This window comes from Aspergillus lentulus, assembly GCF_001445615.1.
Source record: "Aspergillus lentulus DNA, contig: Alt16, strain: IFM 54703, whole genome shotgun sequence".
Taxonomy (NCBI): Eukaryota; Fungi; Ascomycota; class Eurotiomycetes; order Eurotiales; family Aspergillaceae; genus Aspergillus; species Aspergillus lentulus.
Genome location: NW_028322113.1, coordinates 105,123 through 125,597, shown reverse-complemented (window position 1 = coordinate 125,597; position 20,475 = coordinate 105,123). Strand labels below are relative to the sequence as shown.

Below are 20,475 nucleotides of genomic sequence, written 5' to 3'. Positions count from 1 at the left end.
GCTTCGTATTAGACAATCAAGTGACCTTAGGTCCGATGATGGAGAAACTACGTCTTGAGAGACTTCAACCAATTATAACTGCAATGGAGAAGGGACAAGCTATACGGCGAACTCAATGTATAAAAAGCCAGCCAAAACTATTTTTTACTGCCACCCGCTTGTATGGCCTATAGCCACTACTTCCACAAAGATGCAAATGCAGTCATAAAATAAATCCCCTCAGCCCCGACTTGCCAAGGCGATGAGTTAGGCAGCCGCAGGCACCAAACTGAAAATCTAAGTATAAATATCTCTCAAAATTCTTGGTTGAAGGAACTCATCACACCTTGAGCGATTTGAACTTCAATACGTATAAATCTAAAAGCTACTCAAAGAGACTTGACTTCTTTCCGAATTTGCATACTCTATACCCATTTCTGTTTGTGAAATGCCGAAATTCATGCTTCTTGTTCGTGCTACCCAAGACAGCGAGTCTGGCAATCCCCCTTCAACAGAAATGATTGAGGTGATGATGCAATACAATAACTCTCTATCCAATGCGGGTATATTACTTGCGGCAGAGGGCTTTTTATCGTCCTCGAAGGGCGCTCGGGTCAGCTTTAACCACCAAAACGAATCGTCGGTGGCGACTGGGCCTTTTCCTCACGAGTCCACCATTTCAGGGTTCTGGATGATCAACGCCAAGGACATTGAGGAGGCAATAACATGGGCTCGCAAAGCACCATTTCGCGCTGAGGGGAGTGCCATTGAAGTCCGACAAATTGCTGGCCCAGAAGATTTTGGTGATCAGTTAACTGATGATCTGAAGAATCAGGAAGGGGAGTTGCGGAAGAAGTTGGAGGAACGAGCTGTAGGAGGAAAAGCTTGAGGACGCTGGGATAGCGGTTAGTTGCATGGCATTATAGCTGAAAGAGTATTATTAGGATGCTAGTGATATCGCCTTGAACGCCTGTGTATTCTCTGTAACTACTACAACATCTTGAGGCCAGGTGTTGTAGAGTGCGTAATTAAGTGTATAGTTGCTTCCTAAGCAATTTAGCCAGTACTGTCTATCAATATATCATCAAGTTTGATTCCTTAGCTGATTACCAATGCACGCAGCCAGAAGCCTATAAGACTTAGTCAGCTCACGATGCCAATATGAGGAAAGTCGCTCTCGAAGTCGAACTATTTGTGGACGGATCCTCCACCGGGGAAATCAGCGGTTTGCTTGGGAAAGTTGTATTCGAGGATTTGCTTCCATAGGTCTCGGACCTCGTCCTTGGAAGATTCTAGCCGGAGACCAGAGATCCTCTTCTGAAGCTCTACGCTGTAGTATCCTATGGCGAAGAAAGACGATGATAGGCGGCAATTCTATATCTGAGTATAGTAGTAGTACATTGTTTCAAGTCCAACGAGATATGTCATCCTAGAAAAATGATGATTCAAAGACCAGACGACCTCTATCTCTAACCGAACCGTATCCACCGCACCAGTTCCATGCCTTGATGAAGATGCCACCTCCACAATCAAAAAGCTTTGAGAAGTTTCCACTCGGTATACAGCCACCTGGATAGCAGAACAATTGCCGACCCTGCAAGGCACATGATGCCGCCAAAGATCTTCACGTCCAGCCAGCCATGGCTGAATTCTGCAGAATGGCTCCGCCAATGGGGGCCATGATGAGTGCTGGGATCGAGATGGCGAGGAACACCACGCCCAGCCGGTAGCCCATCTCAGGCGGCGGGGACACCGAGACGGGCAAGGCGCCGGAAAGACCTATGAAGGCTCCCGACGCGAAGCCGAACATGATGGCAAAGCCGATGGTGATGGACGAGTGCTTGGCCGGGATCCAGACGGCGAACTCTGAGATTCCGGAAACAGTACAGGCGATGATGAACATATTCCATCTTCCGATTCAATCCGCGCCATACCCTGCGACCAGACGGTCGAAGAGACTTAGATAACCGTCAGCTTCTTGCGACATTTGGGTGTGGGGCATCAGCGACCTTGCAGCGTTGAAGATGGATACCAAGTATTGAGCCATGTCCTCCGACATTTGCGCCTCCTGAAAGCCCGGCACAGCCAGATAGTCGATGGGATGGATATGGAATAGGTTAGGACGAAGATGTCCAGCAGCAACAGGACAAACGGCAACTCGGTGAAAGGTGCAGCAAGCGGCCGGTGGGCATCTTCTTGAGCACAGGCTTGGTTCTTGGATGGACTGTGAGGATTGCAATGATCTGCAGGCAGAGGATGAGAAAGGCAGCCGTTCTCATGGCCCAGGAGTACCCGGTGCTCTGGATCATGCGACTGATCATGATGGGGAAGATGACGCCGCCCACTCATGAGCCTGTCACCATGATGCCCATCGCTGCTCCGCGCTTCTTGGAAACCCAGGTCGAGACGCAGGCAAGGGCTTCTCGCCGTCAGCATGGAACAGTTGTCAAAGGAGGAGGTTAAACTTGCCAGACTTTGCCGCCAGCTCGACTGATCTACCACCCGAAAGGCCGATCGACAAACTTACCTCGAGCACCGTGATCGTCGCCAAGTTTCACGTCGCCACTAGCATTTGCGCCATTTCAGACTTGGTCTGAAGTCCTCACCCGCTCTCATACAAGGACCTCGTCGCGGCGAACTCAAAGCTCGACTTGACGTACGCGACCATTCCCGGCCCTTGCAAGTTGCGGCCCATGTCTGAATCTCAGTCGGACCCTCCAAGCGTCGTATTCCAGGTTAGTGCGTGGCTTACCTCAGACCACACTCCTATCACAATATCTACAGTAGTGAGCCCCTAGCTACTAGCAATGGGGAGAAGAGGAGCTGCTAACATCCCTCCCTCAACAGCGGAAAAGTTTTACATGCATTACCAAGGAGCCCGGATCCTTGTCAACTGGAAGTTTGTCAGCATGTCGCAGGATATAAGTGCTAGCAATCAGTCCTGGAGTGTCGTGATGGAGGCGGCCTTGGAGATCCTGCGGCTGCAGCACCGCCTAGCCGAGGAGTCCGATGTCCTGGACGCGTCGCGCCCTACTGGTATGGTCGACTCTTGCTTCATATACAAAGGATATTTTTTAGCTGCGAGCATCGCGTCCTTCCTCGTGCAGCATCGCAAAGACAGGCTGTCGGCCCAGGATCTAGTGGAAGTGCGAAGCCTGCTGGAAAAGAGCCTAGCCATCTGGAGCCGCACCAACGACATGTCGAGAGAAGCGAACACAGTCGTCGTAGCTCTGAGAATCGTACTTGGACAACCGGGGTCCAGTACAATTGAACCAAGGACGTCGCCTCAAGTAGGTGGAGGTGACATGGCGTTCTCTAGTTGCACCTCTTTCTTTGATGACCTGCCTTTGATGAGGACAGACGTCGACCCTGCCACGTTTCCTTCACTGCCCTCGACTCCCATGATAGACTACTGGCCGCAGGTATGTCGGGGCATTTAGAGCTTAGCCTAACGAAGATTGGACTTTTCCGATGCGAAGACCCTGCGGGTGACTCCAATGCCGAGAAACATTTTGAGGACTATTTATTCGAGTGCAGATGTCATCAGCGTTAAGCCTCCCGCAAAAATCTGTGATAGCATAATGACAAGCATAAACTCTCGTGAGATTAGTGAGTGAGTATTATGAAACAAAGGGTTAAGGGGCTCAGATCCAGGGAGGCCACCCCACCCCGGTCGGTATTACTTTGGAAGCAGGTCGTACTGCACCCTGCGTTCGTCCCTTGTTGATAATAAATATTTTGACAGCCCAGCTGCCGGGCCCGGAACGCAGTACTTAATTTAGATCCCGAGACCAAGCTCCGATACCAGCGTTTCATGTATAGCGTCCGGTGTAACGCAATTGCCGCTCGGCAGGCAATCTGAAACAAAAGATTAATAACCAGTCAGGAACGTGGCAAGTGTACCCCGGATAACATGGCACAGTCACATCCAGTGTTATTATTGAGGGCATTCAAGGTTGCATCTTCATTTTCTCTATATAAATACTAGTACTTCCCGACTTGGAATCATTTCATTCCAACAATACCACACTCTTCGCTTCTTCTTCTTCTTCTTCTTCTCTCCCAGAATTTCTGCTCCATCATGTTGCGCCCCGTTGCATTCCTCGCATTGAGTGCTGTTGCTCAAGCCCACACCGTCGCTTGGGTCAAAGGCATGTACTGCCTTGGAGGTCCCGACCCATCGACAGACAACGCCAACACCAACACTGCGGTGGCTCCCCTGTACAATCTTAAGAAGGAAGACTGGTGGTTCCAACATGATCGCGGCTGCGACGCAGTGCCTCCAGCAGATGGCGACGTCCTCGAACTGCCCGCTGGCGGAAAGTTCACGGTAGAACTTGCACACAACCGCGCCCAGACCACGCTTTCATACGATGGAAAGTATACCTCGGAATGGCCAGACGGGAAAGAGCACCCTGAAAACTGGGCGGGTCCTGGAAACCCGCCCGACTGTATCCAGGACGATGGGGCACTGCATACCAACAACCAATCCATGGCTGCTGGCACTGCGTTTGCTATCAGCTATCAGTCCGATTTGTCTGCGGTAACGATGGAGAACTTGGCTGTGTTTACTGTTTTGGAGCAGTAAGTTCTTTTCGGACCCTTCTTGCACTGCAACTGCTGGTTCTAATCCGTGTACAGTACCCCGTGGAAGCGGATCGCTACCTACGAAGTGCCCAAGGACCTTCCTGCTTGTCCTCCTGGCGGATGCACCTGTGCTTGGCTCTGGGTAGGTGTATGAATATCAGTCAGATTTTACTTAACTAACACCAGATAGGTCCCCAACGGTTGTGGACAGCCCAACATGTAAGTGATCATGATTAGGTTCCAGTCCGTTAACTGACGAGAACCAGGTACATGGCTGGGTATAAATGCAACGTCACTGGATCCACCTCTTCTAAAAAGGTCGCTCCCGCTAAAGTCCCTGTCTACTGTGCGGATGATAGCAGCAAATGCGTCAAGGGTGCTAAGCAAATGATTGCCTTCAACCGTGAGTCAGCCATTCTCCTCGGGGTATGACCAGAACTAACTTGAAGTTACAGAGCAAACCGGAAACAATGTTCAAGTCCCTAATGGCAAGACACCAATGTATAACACGGCGTGGGGTTTCAAGAATGGTATGTCTTCATCTCCCATACATGAGAACTGATTCGCTAATAATCACGAAGGTGCCCAAAATGATATTTTTGTTTAAACCAGGCCTGGTTTGAGCAAGCTGGTATAACTGAGCAGATGGAATGTCCCTCGGAAAGGATATGGAAGTGAAATATGTACTCTACAAATGCGGAGGATGAGTGCCACTGCTTTTCTGCTGGGCTTATGTATAGAGCAGAGTTAGTCCTACTCAGACAACTGACAAAAAAATTTGTTGAATTGTAGAGGATAGGTATTAATCAAACCCCATAGATAAAGAAACACTCTTGTATTAAAAGACTGTAGCACGAGTTAGGCCCATCTTCTCCATCACATAGTTCAGGTTGCCTTCGGAGGCTCGAGTCTGTGGGTGATCAGGACCCAGCGTTCTCTGATTCCATGCATACGCCGATTGCAATAGAGGCACAGCATCAGCAAAGCGCCCCGCTCTGGCGTATGCCGCGGCGAGATTATTCATCACGGGCACCGTGTCCGAACTATTCTCGCCAAAGGTCCGCCGCGAAAGTTCCAAGGCCTGCTCCAGTAGAGCCAATGCTTTGTCTTTGCCGTCTTCCGTGTCTAACTTCTGGTATGTTGTTGCCAGATTGGCGGAGCATCGAATGGTGGTTGCGTGGGCCTCCCCTAGATTAGCCTTGGAGAGTTCCAGGGCTTCGCTCTGATAATGAAGGGCTCTATCCAGTTGGCCGAGCTCTCGGTAATCCACCCCGAGCAGGTCCATTGTGATGATTGTCTCAAAATGCTCCTTGCCAAGAGTGCGGGTCTGCAGCTCAAGGGCTCTTTCATGCAGCCTGGCAGCGTCTTGGAGGCGCCCATGTCGGTGGAAGCTGTTAGCCAAGTTGTTCATGCTCGTCTGGGTCTCTCGTGAGCTTTCCCCATTGATTTTCAGAAAAGTCTCTAATGCTCGTTCTTCCAGATCCAGTGCCTCATCGAATCGGCCGAGCCCTTTCAGGTCCAGCGCCAGGTTGTTTAGCGATTTGGCCGTCTCGATGTCATCGGGCCCGGAGACTTGGAGCCGAACGGCATACACTTGATGATCCATGCGCTCTGCCTCCTGATACTCACCAATGCGGCGCAGGGTGTAAGCCAGATTGGTCTTCATAAATAGTGTGTCCTCGTGGTCGAGACCTTGAGATTCTTCAAGTTGTCGAACAGCATGGCTCAGTTTGTCTCGAGCTTCCTGCCACTTATTCTCGTCCATCAATCTGTTGCATTCTTCCATCAGGCTGTGTACTGGCGACTTTGCCTTTTTGCTCTTGGACCCGAAAAACCCCATTGTTGTATATTCTGTGATCTTGGTTCCTGCGTGCTGTGCAAACTTTCAGAGGTATTTCCCGCGTCTACTATTTGATGGAACCTGTGAGGATCAGGGGTATTTAAGAGAATGGAACACCAGATCGACAAGAAGACAATTTTCCCCAAACTCTGGTCAATGCTCGTATCAATGCTTGGCAGGTTTCATTCCCACAGCATCAGAGTCAAATGATAGGACTGTGCCTCGTATTATTAGTCTCTTGGCAGAAGCCTTCCATTCCTTCGTGAAATATGTGGATCCTGGACGTAATCTAGGGATGTTAGGGCGGCCCACGGACAAGGCAGCTCTGAAACAGGTCAATCTAGGCTCCGTGGCTGCCTAAGCTTATTACTGTGGTGGAGCCTACGCCCCCAATACTTTCTACATGGGAGCCTCATTTATTCACGGCTTGGGATAGACTCGAGTACGGTTAGATTAATTCATAATATTTCTTCGAGGAACAAGGAGGCTGCCCAGGGAAAAAAGTTGGGACCAAATTCAAAGAGCACTGTGTATATATATAAATCCAACCCCGTCTGCATCATGTATGGTATATTCTTGGACTTGATGACATTTAAAGAACTCTTCTAGCTACAGAATCTGGAAAGGCGTTTGTATCTTTTCTCTTTCGGCGGTTCAACAATACCTGCTGTAGCGTACTTGACGGATTGGTATCGACATCGCAGTTCAATATTATACGGGCTCTTTGTTAGCAAGGTACGAATAGTCCAGGATGTATAGTTTCGCAGTGCATGCCCTCAACCATGTCTATGGCTGCAGCACCACGTCTGTCCCGACACACCTATTGCACACAAACAACTGGGTTGGATCCACCCGTTTCTTGATAGACAGCAATCGCTCATACTTCTTCCCCCAGAAGACTCTTTGCCATCGGGGTTCATACCTAAAGGTTTCATGTGAGATGAATGCCCTTTCAGTGTTCAACAAGAAGAGAGGTCAGAAACTACTCACGGACTGGCTTCATTCACATATGTCCCTCCATCTGGGCCAACAATCTCAGTAAAGCGCCTGCTCAACTGCACCATGTGGTGTCGCTTCTCTTCCTTCTCGCCAGCTGTTGCGTTATCCAGCCAATTTACTGAGATGCTGAGAAGCGCGTGGCTGTGTTTCCAGATCTCATGGACGGCAGTGTTGTCGCGTTCCTTGTTGTTGACTTTACCAACTGAAAACATTGACGATCAGCACGATGAAACCAACTGCTACAAGCCGAATCTTCTTACTGAAATTGAATCCTGCCTCTTGACCACTGTCGACAATGAACTCCGCCAAATCGTCGGCCCTTTCCTGGATTATGTCCGCTGTCAACAGTCGTGACGTGTCCTGAATGTTGGTCCCGATATTAGGGTCTCGCAGAAAGGTTTTCAAATATTCGTCCCAGGCGGAGGAATAGACTGCAACCCTTCCAGTGACACCGGGAAGCTGTGTCAATTCAGAGAAAGGAGCGAAACTCTGGTTAAACGATTCTATGGTGCCGTTGGGCTGAAGGAAGAGTGCTTGGAAGCCCTGCGCAAACGAGCCATATCCGGTATAACCTGCGTCTGTAACAGCTGGAATGAGTTTCAGGGATTCAGAAATGAGACGAGTTGCGCTGGAGTTGTCGGTTGCGTTCAATTGAACGAATCCAATGGTGAGGTTCTGTGGGACAGGATGCGTCTTATAAGTCACCGACGTAACGACCTGGTATAAAGGGTCAGCGTCAAATCAAGATACCAGTTCCCTTGGTTATTAGGACAGATGCACATACCCCCCAGGCACTTCCGCCGCCGCCGCGAACGGCCCAGAAGTACTCGGGATCCGAGTACGCATTGAGCACTCGATGTCGTCCATCGGCGGAAACAATGCTCACCTCCAAGAGGTCTGTACTCCTATTAGTCAGTCCTCAGTGGCTGAATGGGCTTCGGTCACTGACTATCGGCAGCGAGGCCATAGTAGTGTGCAAATGGCGAATGGCCTCCTCCAAGCACATATCCTCCGGCCGCCCCGACGGTGCGCGCTGATCCTCCGACTACTAGCACTCCCTGTCGTGCTGCAGCTTGGTATACGTCTACATCCTCCCGTCAGTACGACAATCTTTCTATTAAAAGCTGGAGAAATAATTCACATACCAAACCATTGCTCTCCGGCTTGCAACGTTGCAGCAGGTACACCATTGACAGCAGCAGGTGCTCCCTGTGGGACAAACGAGTCGTGCCAGTTGATGCCCTTGAGATTGTGAGTCCAGATTGAAAGGGCTCCTTTACCGCTTGATCGACCGAGGCTGGGATAACCTGTTAGCCGTGCATCGCAGGTATAATCAAGTGTGTATGCTTCACTGGTCATGTCCTGTGTTCTTTATCACAAGAAACACATCCTTCTCGCTAGCAAATTTCACCGTCTTCTGGATATCTTCGACACTTTCCGCCCGGACAGAGTAGTACGGCACTAATGGAGCACACCTCATTAGCAAGGAAGAGTGGCTGGCTTTCTTTCCGGTCTTACCTATCCCTTGGTCGCATGGAGCGCTAACGGGCGTATCGATAAAGCACTGTCCGTTGTTTCCCATCTCCCATACTGTCGCGGAATAGGCTCCTGTTTGGTTCGTCCGCCAGAAGCTATCTAGCCAACTCTGCTTTGCTATGTTGCATTGGTTGACATTATACCCCTCGGTATGGCACACGGCAGCAGATGGAAAGGACCGAATCAATCGTCCACCAACAGTAGTGTTAAAGTCATTCCAAGTTTGCGCATCTGGCCAGCAGTCGTCACCATAGGCACATCGACGCCGATGATGGGCTTGTGCATTTGCTGCAATGGTGAGGATCCCCACAGCCGAGAGAAGGGTTTCAGCGTGGAGGATCATGGGGGTTAACAGTACGATGATCAATCGGAAAACGAAAAACTTGAATGAAATGGTATGTGTATGAAAATGATAAGAAGAGGTCGTGATTTTGCCAATGATCAGGACTGTAGAATCCAGGACCTTACAATGATATTTATATTCTGATGGAGAAAATGGGCGAGTACGAGAGTTGCCAAATCGGGAAATCGATGTATGACGAGTTGGACAGCCGAATACGACCACTGGAGCGGACCAGTTTGCCCATAATTCTTGGCTGCTCCACTACGTACTTTGAACCGTACGATGTCGATCCACATGGTCAGCTGTTATGTTAACGTCAGTCTCAGTGTTGAACATTGGCAGATACTGAGAGTTATCTGCTGGAGCAGGCAGGCAGATTTCTCAATGGACACCAGGAAGACTAATGAAAAGGCCGAAGTTCAGTAAGTAAAAGTAGACATCTGATAGGCTGGCTCTGCACAACTTAGAATGAGTCACCATGTCACGTGCTGACACATTTCCCCTTTTATTATTAGGCTTTTCCCAACGGGAAAACCCATCACAAAAGCCTTGGCTGCATCCTGCGCTGATCCAAGCAGTATATCCAAGGAAGTGACCCATCACATACAGGTTCTATCAATATAGTCATATCCTGAGATGTCTAGTCTTCCAACGCTAGTCTTCATACCTGGCTCCTGGCATAAACCCACATGCTATGACAAGGTCACCAAAATCCTTCATGAGCAGCATGGGTTGAAATGTGTCTTAGTTACCCTCCCATCAACGATGGGAAACCCAGCGGCGACCTTCAAAGATGATATGGATGCTGCCCGCGAAGCTATATCCAGAGAGACAACCCAGGGACGCAATGTGGTTGTCCTTGCGCACTCGTACGGCGGCATGGTTGGCAATAGCGCTATCAAGGGTTTCACGCGGCCACAGGCCATCACATCAAGCCAGACTCAAACCTCATCAACGGGGTACGTTATCGGCCTCGTTCTCATAGCCTCTGGCTTTACCATGACAGGACTATCCTTCATGGATCCGTTCTTTGGCCATCCACCTCCTTACTGGCGGGTCAATAGCGAGACCGGGTATGCCGAGCTTGTCACTTCCCCACGTGAGCTGTTTTATCATGACCTGCCAGCGGAAGAGGCTGAATTCTGGGTTTCGCAGCTCACAACCCAGAGCCTTAAGGCATTGTTCGAGGGTGGTGAGCATTCATATGCTGGTTGGATGGATCTGCCTGTCTGGTATATCGGCACTGTCGAGGATCGGGGTTTGCCGGTGTTGGTGCAACGGATCCAGGTCGGTGTGGCAAGGGAAGTGGGTTGTAGTGTGGAGCATAGGGAGCTGCAGACCAGCCATTCGCCATTTCTGAGTCAGCCAGATGCGACGGCAAGAATTATATTGGAGGCTGTCGAGGCGTTTACAGGGAAGCAAGTGGAAGATGAATCTACGAGAGAACGAGGCGATGCCATAACGGTGCCCACAGTCAGGCTTCGGCAACCTTTCACATTGTTTAAGTTTGGACTGCCGCTGGCCTTTGGTCACGTAATAGGAAGGTGTGTCCTCCTATTCATGTGGGGAAGAAGGCTATGGAGGTCTGGTTTCAGGTAATGTGTCATTGTCGTCAGCTCTACAGAGGTTTGACAAGACGAATCTGGCCGTTGCGATATTCTATCCCAGTCGGGTTCGCGCTTCTGTCAGCCCCCACACGACAGAGATTCTAGCTATCGTGGATCTCCATATAGCTTATATCTGCTGACAATCTAGCTACCTCCAATGTATATAAATCTGTATTATATGTTGAAATCTCCCAATCTGACACTTTTCCCGGTTGCTTTCCCTCCTTGGTGTAGGCCGGATGGTAAAGAGAGACAGGCGGACTCGAAAGTCTCAATTACGCCTTGTTTTGCGTACGATCGTGGCGCCAAACGGCCATCATAGGCACCAACAGAAACGCTGCTCCCACAGTCATCCCTGCTCCACTGAAGATTTGCAGTCCCAAAAAGCCATTGTCTCCCCCGTGACCCTCAAGCACACCCGCGATAGGCGCTCCAATCAACACACCGAGACTGGTTGCAAACCACTGCATACCCATGCGCGTCCCAATCACCGAAGGAGTCGGCGAGACTACCGGGTGGGCGATGACCAGCGGATTAGCGGAGATGAGCACGCCAGAGAAAATGCCAAAGAGTACGCAGAACACAACAAACGAGGCGACTGAGTGAATGCCAGTCCAGCCAAAAAGGAGCACCGCCGAGGCAATCACGCTGGCTAGTAGGATGTGACTGGCGCCGAGTCGGTAGGTCAGCAGTGAAGACCCGATGCGGCCAATCGCAGAGCCAGCGTTGAGGACGGAGACCATGTAGAAACTAAGGTCAGTGGAGGTGCGAAGCGCGCTAGAAGCAAAGGCAGGGACGTAGAAGAGGGGAATGAAGTAAGCCATGAACATAAGGAAGTTGGCGATCCCGTAAGCGTTGAAACTCCATTCCTTCATGGCGTACCAGTGGATGAGCTGCCGGGGAGGACCGCGCCGGGTCTTGGTCGTGACCATCAACAGCGGGACGGCGATACACGAGCAGGCCAGCTGAATAAAGCCCAAGGTCCGTACAGTCCAGGGAAAGCCGATATGGGGTTGAAGACGGATGAAGATGATAGGGAAGACGACTCCGCCTTGGGTATTTCAATCAGCTCAGAAATTTAACTGATAGTTAATCAGTCAAACATACCCACGCTTGCACCTGAGGTGACCAGGCCAACTGCGATGCCGCGTCGCGTTGTGAAGCGCGTTGAAACCAACGACAAGGCAGGGACGTATATCAAGCCACTGCCCAAGCCACAGCAGAGTCCTTGAGAAAGAAACACTTGGTAGTATTGAGTCGCCAGACTCAGCATCATGAGCCCAAAGGTGGTCAGGAAACAGCCAGCTATCATCAGATGGTGAAGGTATCCCCGGTCGAAAAGTGGACCAGCGATGACGCCGGTGGAGATCAGGAAAAAGGCATTGACGGTGCCCACCCAGGCGATGCTGGAGGGAGAGTGTGTGCGCAGCAGATCAGATTGATAGTAGCTCTGGAAGGCACCGAAAGCGGTGGAAAATCCCCAAGTGGTGAGAAAAAGAAGAAATGAGGCGAAGACGCCTGACCAGGCCGCCAATCCACCATTGGGGGGAGCTGGAGCTGCAGCTGGAGCCGGAGGTGGTGGTGCTGAAGGTTCCCTGGACTGGTCCTGCTCGGGCTGCTCAGTCTCCATGTGAGTAGTTTGTGGCAATGGAATAAGGAAGAGAATCACTGAGAAACCTGAAGCTAGGACGGGGCAATCAAACCAGTACTAGGGCAGGAAACGAGGTGCTACGCAAGTCAGAAAGACAATAGGAATGTCATATAATAAAAGCAGGGATGCATTCATTTTCATTTCCATCCTTATCTACAGAAGATGTCCCAGAACAGGAAAACAAAGAACAAAAGAACGTCTGATTTGTCATCGCCCAGCATATAGGCACCCCTGTAAATTCGCCTTGGCTAATTCCAATAGGCCCAATACACCGAAGAACCGAGGTTGAACGCTGAGCAGGTGTCTAATCCCTCATTTCACTCGCATAGCACACGCACCTGGCTCTCAGTCCCAACAAGCCGCCGCCTGGTCATCTTGTTATCGTCTCCACCTGGTTAGAAGCTTCTGCCAAGCACATCGCCAAATACACCGACCTGCCCGTCGTCTTCCCTTATGCTCGAATCCTGTTCATTGAATCCGAGTTCTCGATTCTAGTGAGCAGCTATGGTGAGCAGCTATGTCTGCCCGCTTCGACTAATCCGGCCCGCTATGGACGTCGAACTGGAATCTCTAGGGAGCACAGAAGGCGATGTGACGCGGATCCTGTGGCATTCCTTCTTTACTGGAGGAACCAGCACAGCGGGACAATTGTTGATTCCGCTCCTGAAGACTGTCTCCCTTCCCTCCTGCTTTCCAGTCTTCTTTCCTGATCACCTCTCACCGTACTATATATAAATATGCCGGAGTATTAGGTATATAATGTTAAGAAAATCATACAAAAGTATAGACTTATGTTTCCAAAGGGTCAAACTCAGAGGAACACAACACACACACATATGTACATATATATATCTCTCTTGTATTCTTAGATCATATATATCCACAACAACTAGTAAACTCGATATCATCTGGACGACGCATTCTGTTCGACCCACAACAACAAGGCTACAGGTAGTATAAAGTTTTCCGAGGATCTATCGCTCGCCAGGTGAACGGCATCCCGTGCCCGCCCACATCAGTCCCGGAACCTTATCCGGAAACTTCCCCGGGAGTCTTTTCCGAACCATCTATCGGGTTATTAAATGCGCTCCCACCTATCTTATCTATAGCCTGCCTTTGGTCAATTCTACCGGAATCCGGCGAGTATGCCTATAATGCCACGAAGGGTCGTTCAGATCGGAGCGGATCGCGTAGTTTTGCTCCGCATCCTCCAAAACCGCCATATCGACTGTCGCCACGCCCATTCCTTCGGCAGAAGTACCTAAACGAACCAGAGGACCCGCGTACGGAATGTTGATCTGGGAGAGTCCGCAGTAGTTTCTCCCTGGGGGCCCGCCTGCATTGGCAAAGACGACAGCGCAGGTATTCTCAAACGTTCGCGCAGTCAGAATGCTGTCGAGGAACAAGGACGGCGCGGAAGGATTCTGCCGATGGCCTGCCTCAGATGCGCCGCTGCGAGTCCACAGTGTGGGCACAATGATGATCTTCGCTCCCTGGGACACCAGTTCTCTCCAGGCTTCGGGGAAGGCCAGGTCCCAACACACCAGCAAGCCCACAGGACCCAGAGGAGTCGAGACGACTTGGTGTGGAGTGTCCTTGGACGACCGAAGGTGCGCTCGCTCAGTGGGTCCCCAGAGATTCTTTTTCACGTAGGAGCCTAGAATCTCGCCGGTGTTGGAGATGAAAAAGGTTACATTTTCGAGGCTCGGTTCGGCCTTGTCGGGGATAGGTGCCCCTGCTGCCGCTGTAGAGGAGGCAGATACGGGGCGGACTATCGATCCGGGTACGATGCATATGTTACATTCTTTGGCGAGGGCCTGATAACGATGCAGATAGGTCTCCCAGTCATCGCACAGAGATGCAAACCGAGGATCAGTGGGGACCCAGTTGGTCAGATGGAATTCAGGCAGTACAGCCAAATGACACTCCTGCGCAGCAGCTTCACGGATAAATTTCACAGCCCGAGCGAAGTTGTCGGCGGGTTTGAGCGGCTAGAAGGAGAGCATATTAGAACATGTAATCCATCCGAGATTTGGCATAGGATGTTGGAACGTTTATCTTTCTTTCTCTCTTTTCCCACTGACGACTAAGAAGATGGAAGGGATAAACTTACCTTCACATAGAGCTGGATGACGGCAATCTTGCAAAATGGCGGCATGATGATGCGTATGAGATGGTGGAATGAAATGAAATTCACTCAAGCGCGGGGAATTATCATTTTATTGTTCTCCGAGTCGCCCTCATTGGTTGCCAACGTAGAGAAGTTGGCCATGCTAAGATTAGCTCGGTACACGGGGGAGTTAATCACGGACAAAGACTCGGAAATACCGATAGTACCTCGGTTGGCCCCCTGTGGACACTCACGGGAAGGCATCCGAATGGTATTTCCTCGCACGCTAAGGCTAGTATGGCGTCGTCGGTGAAAACAACGAATCAGGTAGGTTAGGAAGGGGATCAACAGGCATGCTCGCTAATCCCATTGAGCTGTATCTCAATATTCAGCTGCCATAGGAGACCACTGAAGATATTAATCCCCTCGCGCTACGGAGTCTTCAACTGATGATGGGGATTGACAGTGGTGATCAGTCGACTTGATAGTGCCAGAGTTGAAAGTAATGACATTTGAGGTCGACCAAAGTGGTACTGCTTGATGTCGAGATGCATCATTCCCTTAAGGGGGCATTGTTGATTTCTAACTTTACATACGTCTAAAACCCAATGCAATCCCACCTTATTATTATCTCCACAGATTCGCCTGAATGGCTATGATATACTTCGACCAGATTTTTCGACCATGAAGGATGAGGCGACTGAATTAAAGAGTTGAATAGCTGCCCGATTAATGAAAGGTAGCGAGCTTCTCTCGTACCTTCAGCTTGGTTTTGCCCGGCTCAAGATCAGCGCGCCACTTGACACGTTTTTCGAACATAATGCACACATCAGAGCCTCCAAATTGGAAATAGGCGATATTGTCACCTTTCCTCACCTGATCACCAACATTGACCGTCAACTTTACTGACAAGACCTGCTCCATTCCAATTTGGAGTACCGCGACTTTGCCATAGTCCGGGGTCTGGATGGCAATGACGCCGCGAGTTTGACACCAAAAGCACTGACCCTGGCTCTGCTCGCGACGGTGCTCTAGATCGTCCGAGTCACGGACGAGACCTCGTGACCGTCCTATGCTACCATCTGCTTTCTTCCCTACCTGAAGATAGACCTGATCCCGGATGTTCCTCGCCTCGATCACCTCTCCACTGACTGGCGCGTGTTGGCGATAGTAATCTGCAGGCGCGAGAAAGGCATGCATAAAACTTCCATTCTTGTAATCGATTCCTGAGTCGTGGAGGAGAGTTGCCACTGGCCAATCCACCCCTTTCATATTGACACTGCTTTTCAGGTGGATTGTGCCGTTGTTGATGTCCCAGTGGCCATCGAACATCGAGTCAGCAGCATGCACAATTACATTATCGTCATTTGGATGACCCACCGGGCGAGCCACGTTAATGTCCTTCCACTGTCGCCCAAAATCAGTGATTGAACGACTTCCAGCCATCCTCTGGCTCTTCCCACAGATCTGCGTCTTTGTTATACTTCGTGTTCCGGTAGAAGGAATAAACAGAGCCCTCCGACTCCTCAGTATCCAACCACTTGCCCTGCTCACGGGGGAACGTAACCAGCCAGTAAGACAGTCACTTGAGACCAGTATCGGCCGTCTCTGGAGCGATTGCAGTCTGATATTGCTTTAGGACAGGCTGGTGCAACACCTAGTAGAAGACTAAGATCTTATTGGGGACCTCGTCGCGGTTACACGAGACTTTGGGAGCCCAGCGAATAAAGCTATCCAAGAACTTGATGTAGTCTTCCAGTGTGTAGATCCTTTCCTGGTCCATCTCATTTTGACCGCCATTTTCCGGCTTGCGTGCACTTTCTACAGCTGCGGTAAACTCGGCAACCCGCGAGTTGGACCGACAGATGAAATCTGCTAGGTCACACACGACCGCTGATTTGGGCTTGTAGGTGAGGGGTGACATGACGGATCACTGTCCATAGGTAGTATTTAAATGTATTGAAGCTTGAGGGTCAACATGTCCTCGAAATACACCGGTTAATGCCATGGATGATCCTGCAGACCAGGATACCTGACGTCAATTGTCGTCATTTTCCATTTCGTCATTGCTACCCCTAAGAGTTTGACATTACAATAAGGTGTATAGATCCACTGGCACAAGTAAGCTGCTGCGAACCCTGGAAACGATGCCGATCACCATTCCGCCAAGTGTAAATATGGTCCTTTCTCCAATATCAGCTTAAATTCCAGTATAATCGGCCATGGATTGATTCACCTCGGCCCAGAAATCGTAATCGCCGACGTCAAATATAGTAGATATAAGATCTCTCCAATCCAGATCCAACGCTTGCCACCGCAAGCAACAGTATTCTCTGGCCGATATACTATAGCCGGCTACACCCCAGTCAATGATACCGGTGATGACATTATCCTTGACCGTGATATTGCTTTGGTGCAAATCACCATGTGTGAGCACCTTTCTCTCATTCTGGCTTCTCGATGTGAGAATTCTCTCTGCCAGAGGCTCATCACTCTTCGTGAGTTTTCCGTACGGTCTGGCGTTGCACAGTGCCTCTACTACACCTCGGTTGAATTCCTTTCTTGTCGAAAAAGGCCCATATTGTCGGGACTTTGCTGCGTCCCACGCATGCTTGAACAAGACATCTTCGCATGTACCACCATCAACAGATCCAAACAGTGGCCCTTCAATCTTGCGCTGATTGTTTGGCATCTCCTGCTAGGCCTTTCCAGCATCGTTCAAGAGTTATACCTGGGATTCTTTCCATCACGAGGAACGCGACATCATCGATAACATAAGCGTTCACCGTTCTAGAACAACCCCCTGCAGGTCGACAACAGGGTGACGTGGGAGGCAGCTGATTGGTATGGCTATTCCCAAACATGTCATCCAGGCAGCTAGACGGGTTTGCATGCAAGCGCCCAGTCCACATCTTCTAACCTGGCGCATAGAGCTATTCCAATTGGCTGGTGAGCAGCAATCTTTGCTTGGCCGTAAGCGCTAAGACAAGAGTAGATAGCTTATTGCCATTCATTGGCAACGAGGGGACTTCCCTTGCACCATACGAAGCTCGACTTCTCTCATGCGAGGTTCGCTTTGCCCTCTTAGAAGTTCATCTCCTTTCAGGGAAGTTCCTGCATGTGTAAAGAAATTCTCCCCTCCTCTAAAGTGGAGTTTTTTCTCTCCCCTCATTTTCTACTTGCTGTATTCTTTGAAATATCCGTGTCGAAGATCGGAAACAATTCTTCCCTCGCGAGCAGCATCGAATGATCCTCCATTCCCAAGGTCCTCTCCGAGTTTTTGGATTGGCTTAGGATAGTTAGAGCTCTGCCAATTTTAACATAATGATCATCCTGAGTCTGTTTGTAACAGACAAGTTTAGAGTATAAGAAAGCCCAGAATCCTGATCTGTCTGCTGAGAATGTAAAGACGCGCCCTGTGTCCCGAATACGAATACCTAAGTAAATATCCGCCTTGCACAGCTTGCTGTATTGATGCAGCTTTTCTCCAAATTCAATCTTCGTCGGCCTTTTTTCGTCTAAGACATTTCCTGTCAGATCCAGACTGAGTCGATAATTTGCTACAACTTTTATCATTATAAAAATGAAGAGAACTGGGATGATAGCTCTCAGAATCCGGTGGGTGATAGACTATGATTAAGAATCAATTGTTTTATTATTACACATAGCCCTGGAAATCACACTTGCCAAAAAGCCGTAAAATGCTTTTCCAGGGCAAGTAGCCGGGGAAAGAACTCTCACGGTTTGTCGTGTGATCTAAGAAACCGTCCAGTTTCATAGGCACCCTTTTGGACGAAGGGTATCGTCGGCGCTAACCCAGGAGATGTGATAGACAGAATGCACATGGTGTCACTGAGTACCTCTCTCGCCATGTCTATCATCATGATGTTGGTGATGATGATGGCCAAAGCTCCAATCACTGGAATACAGCCGATGTTTCCTTTTACCCCAACCCACATCAACGCTAAAATGTCCTGTATGCCCATGGAACGCTTGATTGCTGCCTTTTTCGCCACACTGGGCGCTGCTGACAACCTCCCAATCAGCATCGCAGTTATCATGGGCATCTGCTTGCTCGAGACCATTGGGATTGGAGTGACTGTCATTTCCGACAATGTCATTGGACCCACGTGGTGTAGCGTTGTATTTGCCTCCTATTACGTATTAGCTTGTGATTTGGACCGGGGTAGGGATGATAGGAGATGTACCGTTTGAGACTTCCCGTTCTGCCGGTCCTGTCTGAGCACTTTCTATCTTGACTGCTTGAGACTTGGTGTTCTGATTTTGAAGGGAAGACATGTTTGGTAGCAAGTAGAGCCCAAGCGGAAGAAAACGTCCTTCGAGATGCTGCGTCAAAGATTGAGGGTGGGTGGCTATAAAGAGAGAACAGAAACGAATTTAAATAGACGTAGGAAGAAGATGAGGAGGAGGAGGAACAGGAGGAGGAAGGAAATTGGGTGCAGCCCCTCATGAAAAGAAAGTGCCTTCACACGAGACTTATCAGTCTGATCATGTGGCTTCGTAAAGTATGCATTAATCATACGTACAATATCTGAGTCGAACGACAACATGCTTAAATGTCCTTACTAATGCCTTATCTGCCTACTATGAATGAACATAATTCTACAATACCTGCGATTAGGCAGCCGAGACATGGTCCGGATCGGGCTGCAGCGGATCGTCGGCCTTGTCGATCAAATCCGGCTCTAGAACCATGTGTTCCAACCACAGGCCGGGAAGTTCCTTCGAGGTCCTCAATGCCGATATCGGTGGCACGGTGACTACCTGGTCGGGCAGCAACTGCAGGGGAAGTTCCGCGGTCTTCGCTAATCCAGCGACGGGTTGTACCTCGATTCCCTTTGCAGCCGCGTCGGTTAGCTGCTAGAGGTTTGGCCGGGGAGCTCTCCGGTAAGTACCGAGAACGAAGATGTATGATAACTTTTATGATTGGGTTCTTTCTCTGGCTAACGATACATAACCAGAATATTGGCATAGACTAACTTCAGCCGACAATTCTGTGCCGTGGAGATAGTTTCACCCCCGACGACTCCAAGACCAATCTGGTAAGATACATCCACATCGGAGGTAACTAGGCGAAGCAGAGAGCTAGACTTCGCTTGAAGCATGAATGGCGATGGGGGAGGGGTAGTCTGGTAGAAATTCGTGATGGCGTGAATAACTCTTTATGTGAAATTCAGCTGTCTTGTTATTTCGTTGTGTTACAACCATTTTGAGGTATTACAAATGAATATAACTGCCCATCTTTATAAAGCAGGCTGTATTGAGATATTCCTTGCTCCTTCCCTTGCATTTCATGGGATCTGTAAATCTTATTTATTATATTAGAGGAATTGGAATTATGCTCTCTAGCTGGAGATATATTCAGATACATCATTGCCCTCACATCTGATAATCAAATATACTCCAACCGGCCCCTGTGATTCTGGATCCGCTGGTCCAGACCCAGCTCGACTCGTTCATCGGGCCGTCCTCAGTCTTGAGACTCGCTCGAAGGATTGAGTATCGGCTTAAATATCCATCTTAAATGCGGAACCGGACGTTCTGCGTGTCAGTTGCGAAAAGCCGTCAGGACACGAGGATGGTGAGTCATGATTAAAAAGTGGGGTGGAGAGAGAAGGTGGTTTTGCGCGCTGTAAATTCAACTCTTCAAATTTGATGATGGAAGAAATAAAAATAATCATAACCCTTACACTAACAGGGTTTGTCAGAGTATATCGTCCTCTTTGACAAGCTGGAGTGATTCATACTTGTTGCAAACTGGTAAAAATAATTTCCTTTGCCATCTTTAATGCGTCACTGGCG

At 49.6% G+C, this 20,475-nt stretch overlaps 12 protein-coding genes across 12 annotated transcripts; 4 read left to right on the top strand and 8 right to left on the bottom strand.

The window, feature by feature from the left end:
* Positions 1-427: 427 nt before the first annotated feature.
* On the top strand, positions 428-868 carry ALT_7526 (YciI family protein; the record flags this gene model as incomplete). Its single annotated transcript, XM_033557558.1, has 1 exon — positions 428-868. One exon carries the CDS (start codon positions 428-430, stop codon positions 866-868), a length of 441 nt encoding a protein of 146 aa, XP_033413449.1.
* A 735-nt stretch (positions 869-1,603) lies between these two features.
* Positions 1,604-1,882, bottom strand: ALT_7525 (uncharacterized protein; the record flags this gene model as incomplete). The annotated part of the gene is made up of 1 exon (XM_033557559.1): positions 1,604-1,882. One exon carries the CDS (start codon positions 1,880-1,882, stop codon positions 1,604-1,606), a length of 279 nt encoding a protein of 92 aa, XP_033413450.1.
* Positions 1,883-2,217: 335 nt separating this feature from the next.
* Positions 2,218-3,419, top strand: ALT_7524 (uncharacterized protein; the record flags this gene model as incomplete). Its single annotated transcript, XM_089600277.1, has 3 exons — positions 2,218-2,421; positions 2,601-2,718; positions 2,827-3,419. The coding sequence occupies 3 exons, from the start codon at positions 2,218-2,220 to the stop codon at positions 3,417-3,419; spliced, it is 915 nt and encodes a 304-aa protein (XP_089455170.1).
* A 641-nt stretch (positions 3,420-4,060) lies between these two features.
* On the top strand, positions 4,061-5,173 carry ALT_7523 (lignocellulolytic auxiliary activity family 14 protein; the record flags this gene model as incomplete). Its single annotated transcript, XM_033557561.2, has 6 exons — positions 4,061-4,563; positions 4,621-4,708; positions 4,757-4,785; positions 4,833-4,969; positions 5,022-5,096; positions 5,148-5,173. The coding sequence occupies 6 exons, from the start codon at positions 4,061-4,063 to the stop codon at positions 5,171-5,173; spliced, it is 858 nt and encodes a 285-aa protein (XP_033413452.2).
* A 231-nt stretch (positions 5,174-5,404) lies between these two features.
* Positions 5,405-6,406, bottom strand: ALT_7522 (TPR domain protein; the record flags this gene model as incomplete). Its single annotated transcript, XM_033557562.2, has 1 exon — positions 5,405-6,406. The coding sequence occupies one exon, from the start codon at positions 6,404-6,406 to the stop codon at positions 5,405-5,407; it is 1,002 nt and encodes a 333-aa protein (XP_033413453.2).
* Positions 6,407-7,192: 786 nt separating this feature from the next.
* Positions 7,193-9,284, bottom strand: ALT_7521 (FAD/FMN-containing protein; the record flags this gene model as incomplete). Its single annotated transcript, XM_033557563.2, has 8 exons — positions 7,193-7,328; positions 7,397-7,607; positions 7,666-8,122; positions 8,190-8,302; positions 8,355-8,489; positions 8,551-8,702; positions 8,758-8,866; positions 8,924-9,284. 8 exons carry the CDS (start codon positions 9,282-9,284, stop codon positions 7,193-7,195), a joined length of 1,674 nt encoding a protein of 557 aa, XP_033413454.2.
* A 765-nt stretch (positions 9,285-10,049) lies between these two features.
* On the top strand, positions 10,050-10,883 carry ALT_7520 (alpha/beta hydrolase; the record flags this gene model as incomplete). The annotated part of the gene is made up of 1 exon (XM_033557564.1): positions 10,050-10,883. One exon carries the CDS (start codon positions 10,050-10,052, stop codon positions 10,881-10,883), a length of 834 nt encoding a protein of 277 aa, XP_033413455.1.
* Positions 10,884-11,166: 283 nt separating this feature from the next.
* On the bottom strand, positions 11,167-12,521 carry ALT_7519 (putative MFS monocarboxylate transporter; the record flags this gene model as incomplete). The annotated part of the gene is made up of 2 exons (XM_033557565.2): positions 11,167-11,942; positions 11,999-12,521. 2 exons carry the CDS (start codon positions 12,519-12,521, stop codon positions 11,167-11,169), a joined length of 1,299 nt encoding a protein of 432 aa, XP_033413456.2.
* A 1,124-nt stretch (positions 12,522-13,645) lies between these two features.
* On the bottom strand, positions 13,646-14,700 carry ALT_7518 (carbon-nitrogen hydrolase family protein; the record flags this gene model as incomplete). Its single annotated transcript, XM_033557566.1, has 2 exons — positions 13,646-14,533; positions 14,656-14,700. The coding sequence occupies 2 exons, from the start codon at positions 14,698-14,700 to the stop codon at positions 13,646-13,648; spliced, it is 933 nt and encodes a 310-aa protein (XP_033413457.1).
* Positions 14,701-15,381: 681 nt separating this feature from the next.
* On the bottom strand, positions 15,382-16,098 carry ALT_7517 (phosphatidylserine decarboxylase; the record flags this gene model as incomplete). Its single annotated transcript, XM_033557567.2, has 1 exon — positions 15,382-16,098. One exon carries the CDS (start codon positions 16,096-16,098, stop codon positions 15,382-15,384), a length of 717 nt encoding a protein of 238 aa, XP_033413458.2.
* Positions 16,099-16,309: 211 nt separating this feature from the next.
* On the bottom strand, positions 16,310-16,576 carry ALT_7516 (uncharacterized protein; the record flags this gene model as incomplete). The annotated part of the gene is made up of 1 exon (XM_089600276.1): positions 16,310-16,576. The coding sequence occupies one exon, from the start codon at positions 16,574-16,576 to the stop codon at positions 16,310-16,312; it is 267 nt and encodes an 88-aa protein (XP_089455169.1).
* A 2,714-nt stretch (positions 16,577-19,290) lies between these two features.
* On the bottom strand, positions 19,291-19,778 carry ALT_7515 (uncharacterized protein; the record flags this gene model as incomplete). Its single annotated transcript, XM_033557569.2, has 2 exons — positions 19,291-19,530; positions 19,650-19,778. 2 exons carry the CDS (start codon positions 19,776-19,778, stop codon positions 19,291-19,293), a joined length of 369 nt encoding a protein of 122 aa, XP_033413460.2.
* Positions 19,779-20,475: the final 697 nt, after the last annotated feature.